General features: G+C 45.0%; 1 protein-coding gene across 4 annotated transcripts in view; it reads left to right on the top strand.

Annotated features, from left to right (window-relative positions):
• CRYL1 (crystallin lambda 1) overlaps nt 1–16,529 on the top strand; it is a 249,736-nt gene that overhangs the window by 4,952 nt on the left and 228,255 nt on the right. The window contains exon 1 of one of the 4 annotated variants that reach the window (XM_075592294.1): nt 10,309–10,472. The exons of the other annotated variants lie outside the window; for them this stretch is intronic. Within the exon in view, the coding sequence (XP_075448409.1) occupies nt 10,432–10,472 (41 nt within the window). The 5' untranslated portion in view covers nt 10,309–10,431. Of the gene's footprint in view, nt 1–10,308; nt 10,473–16,529 lie in introns of those variants that run through there. 4 annotated transcript variants of the gene reach the window in all.

Consider the following 16,529-nt stretch of genomic DNA (forward strand, 5'->3'; position numbering starts at 1 on the left):
AATTCATGAATTTATGCCATCTGGTAGACACGCGAAGCATTGCAGCCTATTAAATCCTAATCATTATCATTTAACAGATCAGCCGCCCGTCAGCCAGGCATGAACCCAGGCTGGGAAGGCAAACGCAACGGGGCTTGTCAGAGGTGAGAAGCGGCGCATTCCAGGTATCTGCCAGGTACATACTGGGTATTTGCTCGAATAAAGTGTGTCGGTGCAGTATCTCCTTAATAAAGATCTCCGATAGTTCAGAGCTGGTTGGTAACTTCCTGAAAGGAACAAAATGGGCTTGTCGTGTGAATCAGTCGAACACTACCAGTATGGTAGTCATACCCCTTGAGGGAAGCAGCTCCACAATAAAATCCGTGGAGAGGTGAGTCCACGGGCAGGTGGGAACATGTAAGGGCTAGAGCAATCCACAGGGTAACGTCCTTGGCACCTTCGTCTGAGCTCATATAATGCAGGCTGCCACACAAACTCCTGTACGTCTTTACGGAGCTCTGGCCACCAAAAGATTTGTTCGAGGAAATCGCAAGTCTTCCTAACCCCCGGTGACCAGCCATCTTGGAGTTATGACTTCTTTTCAACACCTCATTTAGGAATTGGGGTGGGACAAATAATTTAGACGAAGGTGTGGACGTTGACCTAGGATCCTCTGCCTGAGCCTGCGAAATCTGTTGCAGAAGTGAAGAAGATATGGTAGAGATGATCTGTGCAGCTGGAATGATGGGTCCCTGCTCTATCTCCTCGGAGCTGGCAGGAGAGAATTTTCGAAATAGAGCATCTGCTTTGATGTTCTTGGATCCTGGACGATAAGAGATCACAAAGTTGAATCGAGTAAAGAAGAGAGCCCACCTCGTCTGACGCGTCCCGAGACTCCTTGCCCCTTCAATGTATTTGAGGTTCTTGTGGTCTGTAAGGATTGAAATCGGAGAAGTTGTCCCCACAAGCAAATGTCTCCATTCTCCATTATTCATAGCCAGAAGTTCCCAATTTCCAACATCATAGTTTCTTTCCATGGTAGACTTTATTTTTTAGAAAAGAAGGCATGGGGTGGAGTTTCCCATGAAAATCCTTCCTTTGAGAGAATGGATCTGGCTGCCAGATTGGATGCGTCCACTTCAAGCACGAAGGGTTTCGTAGAATCTGGCTAGATCAGCACAGGTGCTGAAGAAAAGGCAGACTTGAGCTTCTCGAAAGCCAGAAGAGCCTCATTGGGCCATATTTTAGGATTCACCACTTTCTTAGTAAGAGCCGTAATGGGTGCAACCACCCTAGAAAAATTCCTGATGAATCCTCAGTAGTTGTTGGCGAACCCAAGAAATTGTTCTATCGGTTTGAGGCCTAACGGTAAGGCCAGTCCCGCACTGCCGATACTTTCGCACGATCCATTTCGAACTCAAGGGAAGAGATGAAATACCCAAGGAAAGAAATCATCTTCTGTTCGAATTGACACTTCTCGAGCTTGTCATAGTGGTCCCCAAGTCTTTGGAGAACCAATCAAACCTGTGCCCGATGTTTGGTCAAAGAACTGGAAAAGATAAGGATATCGTCCAGATATACCACGAGAAATTGGTCCATTTTGGTCCCTGAAAATCTCATTGATGACATTTTGAAATACGTCCTGTGCGTGGCATAAGCCAAATGGCATGACTAGATATTCATAGTGGCCGTCACAGGTTTTAAAGATTGTTTTCCACTCATCACCCTCTCTGATTCGGATCAAATTGTAGGCTCCTCGAAGATCCAGTTTGGTTAAGATTGGCCTTGCGTAAGCGTTCGTAGAGTTCAGGAATGAGGGGCAGTGGATAACGGTTCTTTACTGTGATTTTATTTAGGCGTCTGTAGTCCACACATGGCCTGAGAGAACCGTCTTTTTTGGAAACCAACAAGAAACTCGTTCCAGCAGGAGAGCTTTATTTGCGAATAAACCCACGCTGAAGGTTCTCCGAAATGTATTTCTGCATAGCCTTGGTTTCTGGTTCTGAAAGGGGATAGGTGCGGCCTCGAGGAGGGATGGCCCCTGGGAGTAGATCGACTGCACAATCATAAGATCGGTGTGGCGGCAACTCCTGCGTGTTTTTTGTCGAATACGTCTGCAAATTCCTGGTATCAAACTGGAAGGTATGATGAGGAAGTCTCAGTAGGTAGCCGAACCTCGGAGATGGTGCGACACACTGGAAGACAAGATCCATGGCAATGTTGTCCCCAGGCTGTCGCTTGATTGGTCGCCCAATCGATCTTGGGGTTATGGTGCCGCAGGGAAGTACTAGAACCACTGGAGTCGAGGGAGAGCAAATCACGTAGAATGATAATGACTCCTTGTGAAGTGCCCCAACCATAACCAGTAAAGGATTAGTCTCGAGAGTGATGGTCCCAGGTATCAGAGGTCTTCCATCAATAGCCACTACTGCTAATGGAGTCTCCCTAGTACGGAGAGGAAGGGAGTGGAGTTCCGCAAATGCATGGTCAATGAAGTTCCCTGCGGCTCCTGAATCCACAAAAGCCTGAAAATGGATGCTGGTCCCCAGGAGAGTGAAACCGGCAGGAGGAGCCGTGAAGGTTGTGATGAAGGAAGAATAGAAGAAATGTCCAAAGAATATTCCTCTATCTTCACTGGGCATTGGGATTTTCCTGATTTAGGACAGTCTCGGACATGGTGACCTTTGAGCCCACAGTACAGGCACAGTCCCCTGGTTCGTCTCCGAGTTCTCTCTTGCTCAGGTAATTTGGTATCCCCTAATTGCATCGGTTCCTAATCAGGGCGAGGTGCAGTAAGAGGAGTGTTGAAATCGGGAGCTAGCCGAATTGTTGGGGTTTTTGGAGACAGGGCTCGCTCGGTCTGCCTTTCTTGCATCCGGAGGTCCATTCTGATACAGAGGGCAATCAGTTCCTCCAGATCTTTGGGAAGATCCCGGCAAGTCAGTTCGTCCTTTAAATGCTCAGAAAGCCCCTGCCAAAATGTTGCCCCAGTGCTTCATTATTCCAGCCCGTCTCCGCAGCAAGGGTTCGGAACACAATGGCATACTGGCCTGCGGTACGCATTCCTTGTCAGAAGGAGTGAAGCTGAAGCAGAGGAGACGCGACCGGGGCGTCGAATACTCTTTTGAATGCCTAGAGAAAGGCAACAAAGTCATTGATCAGTGGGGATTCTCTCTCCCACGGAGGGGAAGCCCAGGCCAAGCCTCATCCGTTAGTCGGGAGATGACATAGGCTACCCTGGATTGTTGAGATCTGAACATGGAGAGCTGGAGTTCGAACTGAATCGAGCATTGGTTCAGAAACCTTCTACAAGCAATAGGGTCCCCTCCATAACGCAGAGGCGTCGGGATCCGTGGTTCCCTGGGCATAAGGTTTGATGGAGCTGGTGCCAGAGAAGCTTTCGGTAAGGGCAGTGCAGGGGTAGAACTCACCTGGAGTGTGTGCAGCCAGGTAAAAATGTCCTGAAGTCGGATTGAAATAAATGCCAGCTGTTGGTTTTGCAGAGCAAGGCGTGTCTCATGATCTCCGAGTAGTTCTCCTTGGAGAGATACGGCTCGCTCTACCTCAGCGGGGTCCATGTTTGGCCAAGCAAAATGTGACGGTGCTTGTCTCAAATCAGGAAGCGGACCCTCAGGGCTGAAGTGGGGATGCAAATAAACTGACCACAGCCCAGGGACAGAGTCCTGTAAGCGTATCCGTAGTCGGTATGGAAGCAGGGTCAGGGCTGGCGGCAGAGTTGCAAAGTCCAAGAGACAGGCAGAGGTCAGGGTTGGCAGCAGAGTTGCAAAGTCCAAGAGACAGGCGGAGGTCAGGGCAGGCGGAAGGCAGCAAGGTCGGGGTCAGCAACAGGCAATCAAAACAGGCAAGAGGGTAAGGCGTAACTGCAAAGACCAACAGGATCTGCAAACGGTAGAACTTTGCTCGGCGACTCCCTATAGTAACTGTAGCCTTATAAAGCAGGCTGCCAGAACCCAAAATGGCCACAATGAGCAGAAAAGGCTGGAGACAGAAAACCTGGACTGTAGTGAAAACCCGTCATGGATCGAGCAGAATCCTGACACACAGTTAGCCTTGTGCCTTTCCCCTGATTGGCTTACAGTCCTTTATATGCTCACCGCTCCCTGCTCCAAATTGGCTGAGCATAGTAGTCCTAACCTGTGACGAAGTGCTACCCACAAGCACCCAACTTGCCGTGTCCTGCTTTGCCTTGTGCAATTCTGCTAACCTTGTCTTGTCTCCTAGTATCCTCGACCTCAGCTTGTACCTGGACTCCCACCTTCTCTACATCTCGACCTTGGCTACGCACATCGTCTATTCTACATCTCCAATCCTAGACCACGGCGAGTATTGACACTATCCTATTTCTCATACCCTGACTCGACCACACGACTAGGGATCTGCACACCGGACGCAGTCTCGCGGCTGCAGGTTGGTGTATTCTGAATCCCCACCTCAGCCTCACGGTTCTGTTCTGTGTAGTGGCGAGCACCCGTTACATAAATATGTATCATGGATTATGTCTGTTTATTATCAATATTGGTATCTATATTGTATCACTATGCTTATTATATTTCTTTTGTTATGTTTGATGTCAATGTATACTGTATATGAATAGATTATGTTTTCTAATTTGATACACATCATAGCTAGTATCTGTTGTGCTTGTTTTTAACTACAGTCCTCATAGGTTGATTATTTCCTTTAATCTAATGCAATGCTATACATTACTACTGTATGGACAGCTGTAATTGGTTAGCAACTGACTATTTAAGGACACACACTTGCAACCCACACATATACTGTATATGCACGCATCATGCACATACACACATAGGTAGGCAACACATACATACATAGGCAGGCAACACATACATACAGTACATACATAGGCACGAAACACACACATACATACATAGGCACGCAACACACATACATACAAAACAATTTGAATCAGCACTCCAATGTTAGAATAAGGCAATGTAGAAAGGTGCGAGGCAACCACAGGGACTTCTAAAATACATATAAAATACAACGTGGGAAGCACGCACTCAAATGAAAAAGCACTCAACAAGAGACCTATGAAGTTAAACAAAGAGGAACGTGAATTACATCATGGTATATACAAATACACAGCAACAGATAAGCAAAATCAGACAGCAACACTACAAAAAAAGACTGAAGGAGCAAAAAATAATAATAAAAACAAACAAGAACAAAGCAGAAAAACAAGCTGGTAATGGAGCATGGTCACAGAGGGGGCAAAAGACACGGCAAAAACAAAAAGTAAACCACAACAGCTACGTGATGAAAAAAAGGCAAAATAAAGTGGGGAACAAATTACAAAAAAAGTAACACGGGGGGGCAACGTTTCTGGGGAAAACCCCATCTTCAGGCCCATTCCTACAGGTTCTAAGCAACCGCAGTACTTCCCTCAGGTGGATAGAGAGGGTACTAGTTGGATATTGAGGTGAAGAGCATTCCAGAGGTGTGGGGCAGTAAGTAGGAAAGGTTTAAGGCGGAAGAGAGCTGTAGATACAAAAAGGGCAGAGAGAAGGCATCCTTGCTCAAAACGCAAGAGTCGGAATGGTGTATAGCGACAAATTTGGGCTGACGTAAGGAAGGACATAAGAGTGTATAGCCTTAAAAAAGATGCCGCCTGGCCAAACCTCCCCAATCTGTATATCCTACCTACAGAGTGGAGCTTAGTCGCTCAGATCTCTATTGATGAGACAGGACCGGTCAGTAATTCCCTGGCAGTTCCCTCTCTCCCTCATTCAGTACTGTGAGACCTGGTGAGTTACAGTCAAGTTTGCATCTGATTTAATAGAGTGCAGAGCAACAGAGCATCGTTCTGCATGGAAAAGCCAGGTACCATGAAACAGGAGGGTTCATCAAACCTCTAATCCAGGGGGGCTCAAACTTTTCTGTTTCTGCTTTTCCCCCCTGCTTGCACCCCCTCTCCTTACCGTCTCTCTGGCATAGACGTCGTCATATGACGTCACAACGCCGCATTGTCATGACGACGTGTCACCAAAGAGCCGGCTGAGAGCAGGTAAGAGAGAGTTACAGAAGCCTTGCTTCTCCCCCGGCATTTCATTTAAATGTTGTGGGGAAGAGAGAGGAGCCTCTGTAAACACCGCACCCTCCATCCCCCCCAGAAAATCACGCACCCCCCAGTTTGCACACCCCTACTCTAATCAATAACTCGAGAATACAGGAAAGCTCATGTACACCTAAATAAATGCACTAAAATCCAAATGTATTTTATATATTCTTTAAACCATAAAGATATTACCCGAGTTTAATTTATGGAACCACTTTGTATCACATTAAAACTGCATTACCAAAATGCATAACATATCTTTACAACTTGAACAATCACATAATACATACCTGCCGCCACACAGCGTTACAATTATGTTCACACTACATTTGAATATACCACAGTAAACCATAACAAACTGCACCCTAATAACTATTTTAAAGCACACATTCCTTATTTTTCAAAGGGGCCTGCAAAGCTTTTGAAACTATGTTTTTTTGATTTGTCATTCCCTCTACTCATGTTTTTATATTAGATGCAGTTGTCCCAGATCCATGCATTTCTTAATCTCTCATACAGTATCTACTGCATATCTCCTTATTCTCCATATCCTTGCTTTGTGCCTCCTCTCTACCTTGCTCCTCGCCTCATCACACAAAAGGTCCCTTAATTTACTAAGATATCTACCTCTCTCATTGACATCACCCATGTTCTGCGTCCTCATCTCCACCTTGATCCTCATTTTATTTATCCATATCTTCTGGTTCCTCACCTACATTTCATTAGGCATTCAGGTTTTTGACTTTGGACTGTAATATAGACTCAAGTGTGGACTGATAGACTTTGGAATCTGCAAAGAGGTCATACTTGAATCCACAGTAATGTATAAAAGAATCATCCAATGGCAATGTATAGAGAGGAAAGAAGTGAGCTGCCAGACCCCCAAATCATAAGGCGCTCCATCAGATCGTGAAATGGATGATAGTGGGGAAATACTGTATGTGAAATGTAAAAGTTTGTAGTCCGCATCCCTGCAGCAAGTGTCAATGAAAAGTAGATGGCTGGATAAAGATGTTTTTTAAAGTAAACATATGTCACGGGAGACCAGGACAATTCACCGGGATCAAGGCACCAGTTGTGCGCCGGAGCCAAAAGTCACAGCCAAAATACACAAAAGAGCTAAACTTAGTGTAGCCCATGTTCCCCCCCCCCGGTCGCAGATTGGACCTCTAAGGTGTAGTGAGGGCTGGCTACATGTACTATGGTGGTGCATACCTGCTTGGAACAGGAGGGCCTGAGTCTCCCGCGTTGGTGTGGGGGATAACAGGGACAGGCTTCTGGGGTATATGCCTTCATCTTTAGTGGTGATGGTGCAGCACCTCCATTCTCTGGCGAAACCTAGGGGGTAGGTTGGAATCTTCCCAGAGAAAGCCCTGGTCCCAGGTTGAGAGATTCCAATCTCACACACACAGTCTTTTGTATAAAAGCAGCAATGTCTTTATTGTCCTTTTACCAGTGATACAGCACACAGCAGCAGTTCATATGCATCGCAGCAGTTCATATACAGCAGGCTTCCAAATGTAACTGAACTATTTCTCCACTCCTCTCCTCCAGGCTGTACCCTAGCAAGATGGGCTGTTGGGGCTGCAATACCCCTACTTCCACCCAAGGGTAGGCCCTCTAGGTGAGGTTAGATCTCCCCCCCTCACCCCACCGACAGAGTGAGGGGCATTGGTCCACCGCACTTAGTGCTATCAGCTCTACTCAGTATGGCTGAGTGTCTTCTCTCCTGTTTCCTTGAACTCCCAGACCATTCTCCCTCTGCTCCAGCACTCTCCACTCTCACAACTCCAACAGACTGAACACAGACACACACAGGAGCAGCCCACTAAATAGATACAGCCCTGCCCCTTATGATGTCAGCAGGATCTCCCCTCTGTCTCAGGCCTGCCACAGAGTCAGGGGCTTACCTCTATCACTCAAGGCAGGACTTGGTGGGGGGAAAACCCATGATTACTACTGTCGCCTGCCCTTACCAGGGCTTATCCCAGTAGGAGAAGGATAGGTAGCCCACTATTTCTTACAGGGGCTACATTAGTAAAATGGGTTACAGGGGGAATCCTAGCTAAACAGATAGGGGCAGTGGCTGGACTTAACCTGTATTAGGAGAGCCGCATTGCCCCAACCATCACAATCTATATGAACTTTCTTTGCTTTTGTGTTTGCTTCTTGCAGGAGTTTGCTTTGAAACTTGTGTGTAGACAACTGGAGCAGCAAAGCAGAAAGTAACACAATCAGTTATGGACCAGACTATGCCGATACCATTTTGGATGTTATACAAAGGAATGTTGTACTTCTTAACTATATCATGGCATTGGTCCATAATATATAACAATGTATTACCATAACTGTCCTCTTGTATTATGGCCAGTTCTTATCACTCATTGATTTTCTTAATCTGTGAAAACAAGTTCACTGCCGGGCAGCCAGTAACATTTCTACTTACCTTGAGTTCTTTAAACCCACTGTCTATGCAAAATCTAAACACGTTCGATGTGACCATTTTAGGAATGGCTATTTTAGGAATACATTTAATCACACTATTACACTGTCTCTCTGCATGTATACACCAAATGAAATCACGCAGGAAGTGTTTGGCAAGTTTATATTGGAGGTGAAAGTTGTGGAACCTGGTCAAACTTCAAGGCAACATCCAGATGAACTCAGCTATGTCTCTTAAAATGCCTGCTAAAGATAGAACATATTACTCTCTTCAGTAGACATTGGCAGCACAGAATGGCCCCGTGGGTTGGTGAAAGACCCACAAAGTGTACCTTGCTCTATCTTTTTATCAGTCTATGCAGACTTTTCCTCTCTCCATCAACCACTAAGTTCTCTCCGTTTCGTAAGAGGAGCATATGTTTCATTCCTCATTGTACCTAATTGGGAGATATTTCTAGTGACAGCATTTTCCAAAAAAAATTAAGCTACCTATCGTGGCTGATAGGCACTTCTACTTTATGCCGTATCATTTGTAAAACAAAGCTTATCATTTTTTCCTGTTGTAGAATCACACAAAAGGGCTGTTATTATATTTTATGTAATCACTAAATCTGTTTTATATGCTTTGTAAAATAAACAAAGAGGGGAGAGAGAGAGACAGTGAGAGGCGGGAGGGACAAAAAAAGGGGGAGCGGAAAGGGGTGAGGGAGGAGAGAGGAAAAGAGATTGGGGAAAAGGAGGAGGAAAAGAAAGGACGGAGAATGAGAGAGAAGAAGGTATCTAGAGAGATGGGGAGAGTTTGAGGGGGTTGAGAAAGGGGCAGGTGAAAGAGAGCGAGAGGTGGAAAAGTAAAGAAAGGAGGTGTATGTGTGTGCTGGAGAGTGAAAGACGGGAGAATCTGTGTAGAGAGGGGGTATAGTGAAAGAGTGTGAAGGGAGGGAGGGTAGAGAGGGGAAGTGTGATAGGGAGAAGAGTGAGAGAAATAGGGTTGAGTAAGCGAGTGAGGGAGATTGGGGAGGGTGAAAGTGAGGGGAGAGAGAGAGAGGAGAGAGTCAGAGAAGGGGTGGAGTGCGACAGTGAAGGGGAAGAGTGTGTGTAAGAATGAGATAATACCCTAATAATGAACATGCAGAGTATCTATAAACAGATATTGAACATGCCAGGTTGTATAATGATGCTGAGTATCTGCAGCATACGCCGATAATGAACACGCGACTCTGAATAATGATTGAGTATCTATACACTAATGAACATGTCACACTGTATAATAACGCTAAGTATATAAACGATGATAATGAACACCACGTGCTGTATAATGTTGCTGAGTATACGCTGATAATGAACACGTCGCATTGTATAATGATGACGAGTATCTATACAGTGATAATGAACACTACACGCTGTATAATGGTGCTGAGTATCTATACGCTGATAATAAACACACCGCTTTGTATAATAGTGCTGAGTATCTATACGCTGATAATGAACACACAGCGGTTTGAGTGACACTAAGGCTATCTCATAGCACGCATTGCGCTAAGCACCACCAAGTCCTGACGGGGCAGGAAGCTTCAAAACCTGTTAAAAATTGGATTACCCTAGGTAACAGACAGTACACTAATCCAGTGCAAGAAGCCAAGGTTTATGGCATAATTATATGTCTATATGAAATGAAGGCGGGTAGCTAGAAGGCATATTACAGGCCAATCAGACAGAAGTGCTTATGTTTCCAGCAGAAGCATTTCAGAGCAGCCAATCAGGCGCTTCCTAACATAGGACATCATAGGAGCAGAAAGTAAATAGCTGTGCAAGGAAACCTTGTTGCTAGATTTGTGCTGGTAGCTGGGTCTCCCCTGCAGCCTCTGCTTCTGCTTGTAGTCAAAATCACACTTTCAGTAGGACTGGAAATGAGTGACCAACGGGATGGAAATATTGTTATTATTGGCAGGTAAATGAATTTCAATTACTATACTGCACATGTTATATTTCCTTTATAATGTCTTTATTTTGTATTTATGTTAAAAAAAAAAAACCTCATGTATTTTAATTAACCTTGTATATTATCTTTCGCAGAGAAAGAAGCGGCACGTGTGAGTCTTGTAAATGCAGATAATAAACATTTATTGTGGAGGGATCAATGTTTATTTTCTGACTTAACAAGAGCTCACAAGTGTCGCTTCTTTCTCTTGCTGAAGAGAATATACAGTATACCTCACCGTGTGCCCCCGAGGCAGTATCATGGAGTTGTGTGAGCACTAGGGTTGCTAGGTGTCCAGTATTTAACTGGACTGTCCTGTATTTGGATGCTCTGTCCAGTTAAACATTAGAAGTAATACTGGACATGTATGTGCATACCGGTATTACCTCTCTGGACATAGTGACCTGACCGGCTTGGGAGGCTGTGGGTTTTCCCTGAGCAGGGATGTTGCTAGGGGGCTGGGAAACTCCCTCCGTCCTGATTGGCCGCATTATCCAGCAGCAGCCAATCAGGAGGAGGAGTCAGGAGCCTAGAGGTGGGGCCAAGGAGAGGAGGAAACTGCATGTAGCGGAGAGGTGTGTGCGCGTCTCGAGCGTGTGTGTCTAAAGCATGTGTGTGTGTCTCCTTTCACCGTTGTGTCCAGTATTTTTGGAGAAGCCACCTGGCAACCCTAGTGAACACACCTTTTTCTCTAAGTTTAAAAAAAAGAAATGCAGGGGGTTCCTGCGCAGGAGCGGTCACGTGACGCAGCTGGTGCCCGGTTGGCTCCTAGAAAATGAGCGTATTTATATATGTAAAAATATGCTGTGATTTACCTTAATTGAGCTGTGTATCTTAAAAGCCTCATCACCCTCCCCCACCAAAAACAGGAAGCAGATTTGCTGGTGGTGGATGATCTTCCTTTTCCTTCCTTTTTTCTTTCTTGCCTTTCATATTGTTAAAATACTTTTAGGACAGGGAACATATTGTGTGATAGAGGAAATTAGTTTCCTGCTTTGTGCAATTGTGTATTTTGCTTACATATACACATTTATTAGTGTGTACTAGCGAATCTACAGAGGCTTGGTAAGGGCAAGGCCTGCTCTAAATTTCAAATTGCCCGCCTAAAAAAAAATCTGGCCCCTGATTGGTGGGCTGTGGGCCAGACGGACTCCTGCTCTGTGCAGCCCCATATGGTGGCAGCGGAGCGGAAATGTGAGTTTCCATGTGAGGAGGACTTGGCGACAAGCAATCACAGAGGAGAAAGTAGGGACCCCTATCTCTCCCCCTCTGTCTCACCCCCTATGTAACCTCCCACTGGTACTCTGTGTGAGTGTATAGTTTGGTCAGGTTATACTCTGTCAGTGCCGCACTACCAACCCACAATGCTCTACCTCAGACATAGTCCTGGCTACGGCCCTGCGGGTCAACACAGCTGCATGTTTAAAACCATAAGTATGTCTAGTAATGATCATTGCAAAGTGAGCAGGATTCAAGTTAATGTAATCTGAACAAATGTGTCATGTTTCAAATCTAGAAGATACTTGAAAACGAGAAGTTAATCTCAATGTTGGGGCTGCTGTTGCACCTACGTGTAATTATATACACGCTTTCCATGACAGACTGAGCCTTTCCGATATTGTTTTTTTCACTTATGGGCACTACATAGGGAGCATGTGTAGGAGCTTCTTTGAGAGACCATCTGTATCGCAAGTATTGTACTTTGTTAATGTTTATATATGGATCTCTCTTTTTTTCCTGGCTATTCAGGAATATCACACTAGCATTATCATTGCCTTTGTGTACTCAGTGTTCATTACATTTTGTACACTTTTTGCCCTACAAGTATACAGATGTTGCTATTACTGATTACAACTACCAGTCCCCACCTATACCCTGTCTATCATCTGGTGGGTTGGTCTGTATATGTATAGCACGTGCTGTGCACTCGTTTGCAGTGACCCACGTACTGATCTACACACACTATTTATGTTCCTGATTACAATTTAATATAGTTCTCAATTGTAGAGTGGTCGTGGGAGGGGGGAGTTTGCTTAGGAACTCTCTTCCTCCTAGTAGGCTCAAGTTCTATTTTTATTAGGCTTACCTGCCTCAGTTATCACCCTACCTTTTTAGGGTTGATTACTTTAAGCTTCGATCATTTGAAGCTTAGGTGGTTTGGGTATTTTTAACACCCTGTGTTTTATATTTTGTACTATTAATAAGTGTTTATAGAATTATCATCATATCACATTATGGATGTCTTAGCTCTAACCTGAATATATATTTTTACACTTACACCATGTGATTGAGTGCTGTTAAAAAGGGTTTTTCTTACTGATCCATCGCCCCATCTGGGACGTTTGCTCTATCAGTTCTTATTGTAGCCTTTGGCACCATTCCCTATTGCAGGGGTTCGCAAAGTTTTTTGGCTGCGCCCCCCCTGTGTCTCGGTCCCTGTGCTCGCGCCCCCCCTCCCTAGTGACCTGGCATCAAATGACGCTGAGGGTCATGTGACCCCGCAGCATCATCTGATGTGGCACGTCACATGACCCCGCAGCATCATTTGATTCCGCGTTGTCATGGCGACGTGAGCAGAAGCCGGCTGAATCCTGGTAAGTACAGGTTGCCGAGGCCTTGCGTGGTCCCCTGGCATTTCATTTAAATGCCTCGGGAAAGAGCACAGGGCCACTGCAACCACCTGCACCCCCCAGAAAAATCCTGCGCCCCCCCTCAGGGTCGCACCCCCCAGTTTGCGCACCGCTGCCCTATTGCACCATTCACATTTTCCCATATAGTGTATTTGTTCATTCAGGAGTGCTGGTGTTTTGCTTATTCGTTGTGTCAGTCAATCTCAATGTATATTGCTTTGAAAAGTATATTTAAACAAAATGATATCTTAAACGTATGAATACTTTTTCATAGCAAGTGGTGTTGGCAAATACAAGACCTTCCTATGTTAGTGGTTAATGTTCTTATTTTAATTGAAACCAGATACCCAACACCCCTTTTTTTGCAGGATGGGAATCGGGGGAAACCCTGAGCTAAACCTCGTTTTACAGCTCTGGGGATCCTGAGATACTTACCAGTAAAATATGTTTACTTCCTGTGTGTTTTTCCATCTCCCGCATGCCAATAGGAAGCAGCAAAGGATGACTTTTGGCTTGTGGGAAATGGGAGATTCAAACTGTCTTTTTATTCCCCTGGAGGAGACTGATACCGATAAAGATAAGTATCTTAAAACTAGGAGGTCTCCAAAGATGGAAATAGCCCAGTTCAGCTCAGGGGACCCCCCAGGTTACCATCCTATAAGAAATAAAAAGCAGTGGGTTAAAAAGCACAGCTGGTATTGCTGTTTTTAACTAGCTCCATCACTGCCAGAGTGGCTACTGTATGTAAAGTGGTACGGCCCCTCTGACAATAAAAAGGGTTAACCAAAGTTGATGCCCTATTATAGAACTACAACACATATTTATACTGATCTTTCAGGTAAATGGCAGATGAGATAAATGTAAGGCTGTGCATTTGGGAAGCAAGAATAAACAGTCTACGTGCAAATTAAATGAGACACAATTGGCTCAATCATTGGCGGAGAATGACTTAGTAGTGCTTGTAGATAGAAGGCTTACCAATACTGCTCAATGTCAGACGGTAGCTGCAAAGGCAAGATAAGATATTATCTTGCCTAAAACGGGGTATGGATGGAAGGGAAGTAAGCATAATTATGCCCTCCTATAAAGCATTAGTAAGGTCACACTTTGAATATGGAGTACAGTTTGGGCACCACTCCATAAACAATACATTACGGAACTAAAAAAAAGTACAGTGAAGGGCCGTCAATGGAATGGAAGGTCTGACTTATGAGGAAAGGCTAGCAAAATGAGATTAGTTTACATTAGAAAAGAGGCGTATAAGACTTATATTCAGGGTCAATACAAGAATCTTTCAAAAGAACCATTCGTGCCAAAGGCAATATAAACAACACTGGTCAATCCCTTTAAGGCCTGGGACATAGTGCCTCTACATTGCTGAGGCGCGCTGAGGCTCAGGGAAAGCGGGTGCTTTCCCTGGCCTTAGACAGCGCGCCGTCAGGGGGCGGGCCAGTGACCGGCCCTGCGCTCCGGCGAGCGCCACATTTTCAAGACTCGGTGAGACACGCTTCCGCAAGCGTGCGGAAGCGTGCGCGAGCCCCTGCTAAAGCCGCTCTCATTGCAGCTGCAGGGGCTCAGTGCCGAGCAGCAGCGCGCCTCAGCACGGGTCAGCGCATAAGCACTGACCATGCCCGAGGCCTTAGGTAGCAGGAAAGGAGATTTGACCAACAGAAAAGGAAAGGGTTCTTTACAGTAAGGGCAGTTAAAATGTGGAAGTCATTACCCATGGAGACTGTGATGGCAGAAACAGTATGTTCAAAAGAAAGTTTAGAAAGGAAAGGTATACAGGGATAAACCAAATAAGTAGGCATGGGAAGGATGTTGATCCAGGGAGAAATCTGATTGCCATTATTTGTAGTCTGGAAGAAAGTTATTTTTCCCCTTATGAAACATCATTGGATAATGCTTCAATTGGGTTTTTTGTTTGCCTTCTTCTGGATCAATATACTCTAAATACAAATACAGGATGAGTATCTGTCGTATAAACATAATGGACATATGTCTTTAATAAACCTCATGTACAAACTGTACAACACATACAGTATGTTTAATATTTATCTACAATATCTGGTATTGCTTTTATTGTACAGATTTATTTTAAAATGGCATTTCTCGTAATGTTACTAAATAAGAGGGTCTTTGTAGCCATAATACCATATTATATGGTTATAAGCACCAATGTTTTTTCCTAACAGAAATAAAGTACACAGTCGAAGAATGATTGATTGTTTTCTTGCTCCTCCCTCTGAATATTTAATATTTTTTCGTTTGCTACCACTGCGTTTTGTGTCCTTTTTTTTGCCTTAACGTTGCAGTTCAGTCAATATCCTGCATGTGTGTTTTTTTTAATAAATCAGTTCTGTAGTAAGAAAAAATACTTTTAGCATTTTCTGTTTTTAAAAAAACAACTTTGAAAGACCAATTTTCTTGTATTCTATTTTAACAACCATTTGCTAAGGCACTGCCCCTTCATGTCCTGTCACAAGCCCTGGCACACCCCTTTGTCAGCCCTGCCCTCCCTCTAGCACATGTCAGTGCAGGAGTGCTCATGAATATTCATGAGCTTCCACTGAGTGACAGAAGCAGAAGAAAAACATATGCCAGCTCTAATGATGTCACCAAATTTCGCCGATCAATACATGGAGAATGAATTGACCTGCAGCTATACAGTTCTTTAGGTAAGTAGAGATTACCCACATAAAACTATTGAAGTAAAAAAAAAAAAAAAAAAAAAAAAAAAAAGACTGAACTGCAGCTTTAAGGAGTGTGTGAGGAGGGGTTGCATGTGAGGTTTTATTGGTTGTTAAAACATATACAAAGGAATATTTATTTAAAATAATAGCAGGCTATTGTATTTTACATATTGTGTATTACCTCTTTTTGGTCTCCCCTTTTGACGTTACTTGTAAGATCATGCAGGCCTCCGTTTTAGACCCTCTCTGTCCTTCACAAATGTAAATTGAGGTTACTAAGCTCCTGGTTTTTCCTTCATGTTGCAGTGTCTCTTGAATGGGGTAAGGCAGCGGTGCGCAAACTGTGGGGCGCGACCCCCAGGGGGGGCGCGACACTGCCGACGGGGGGCGCGGGGTTTACAGAGGCCCCGCGTGCTTCCCGAAGGCACTTCAATTAAGTGCCGGGGGAGCTGCAGGGCCTCTGTAAACCTAACTTACCGTGGCTCCGGCGGCTTCCTCCCTGTGTCGCCATGGCAACGCGGCGTCAAAATGACGCTGCGAGGTCATGTGACGTCACGTTGCTATGGCAACGTGACGTCATTACGCCGGAGCGCGGGTAATTTGGGGTTGGGAGGGGGGCGCGGGAGTGAGGGGACAGCCGGCAGGGGGGCGCAGGGAAAAAAGTTTGCGCCCCCCTGGGGTAAGGGGTCTGCAAGCCCCTTTGT

The sequence above is a fragment of the Ascaphus truei genome, chromosome 3, assembly GCF_040206685.1.
Source record: "Ascaphus truei isolate aAscTru1 chromosome 3, aAscTru1.hap1, whole genome shotgun sequence".
In the NCBI taxonomy this organism is placed as follows: Eukaryota; Metazoa; Chordata; class Amphibia; order Anura; family Ascaphidae; genus Ascaphus; species Ascaphus truei.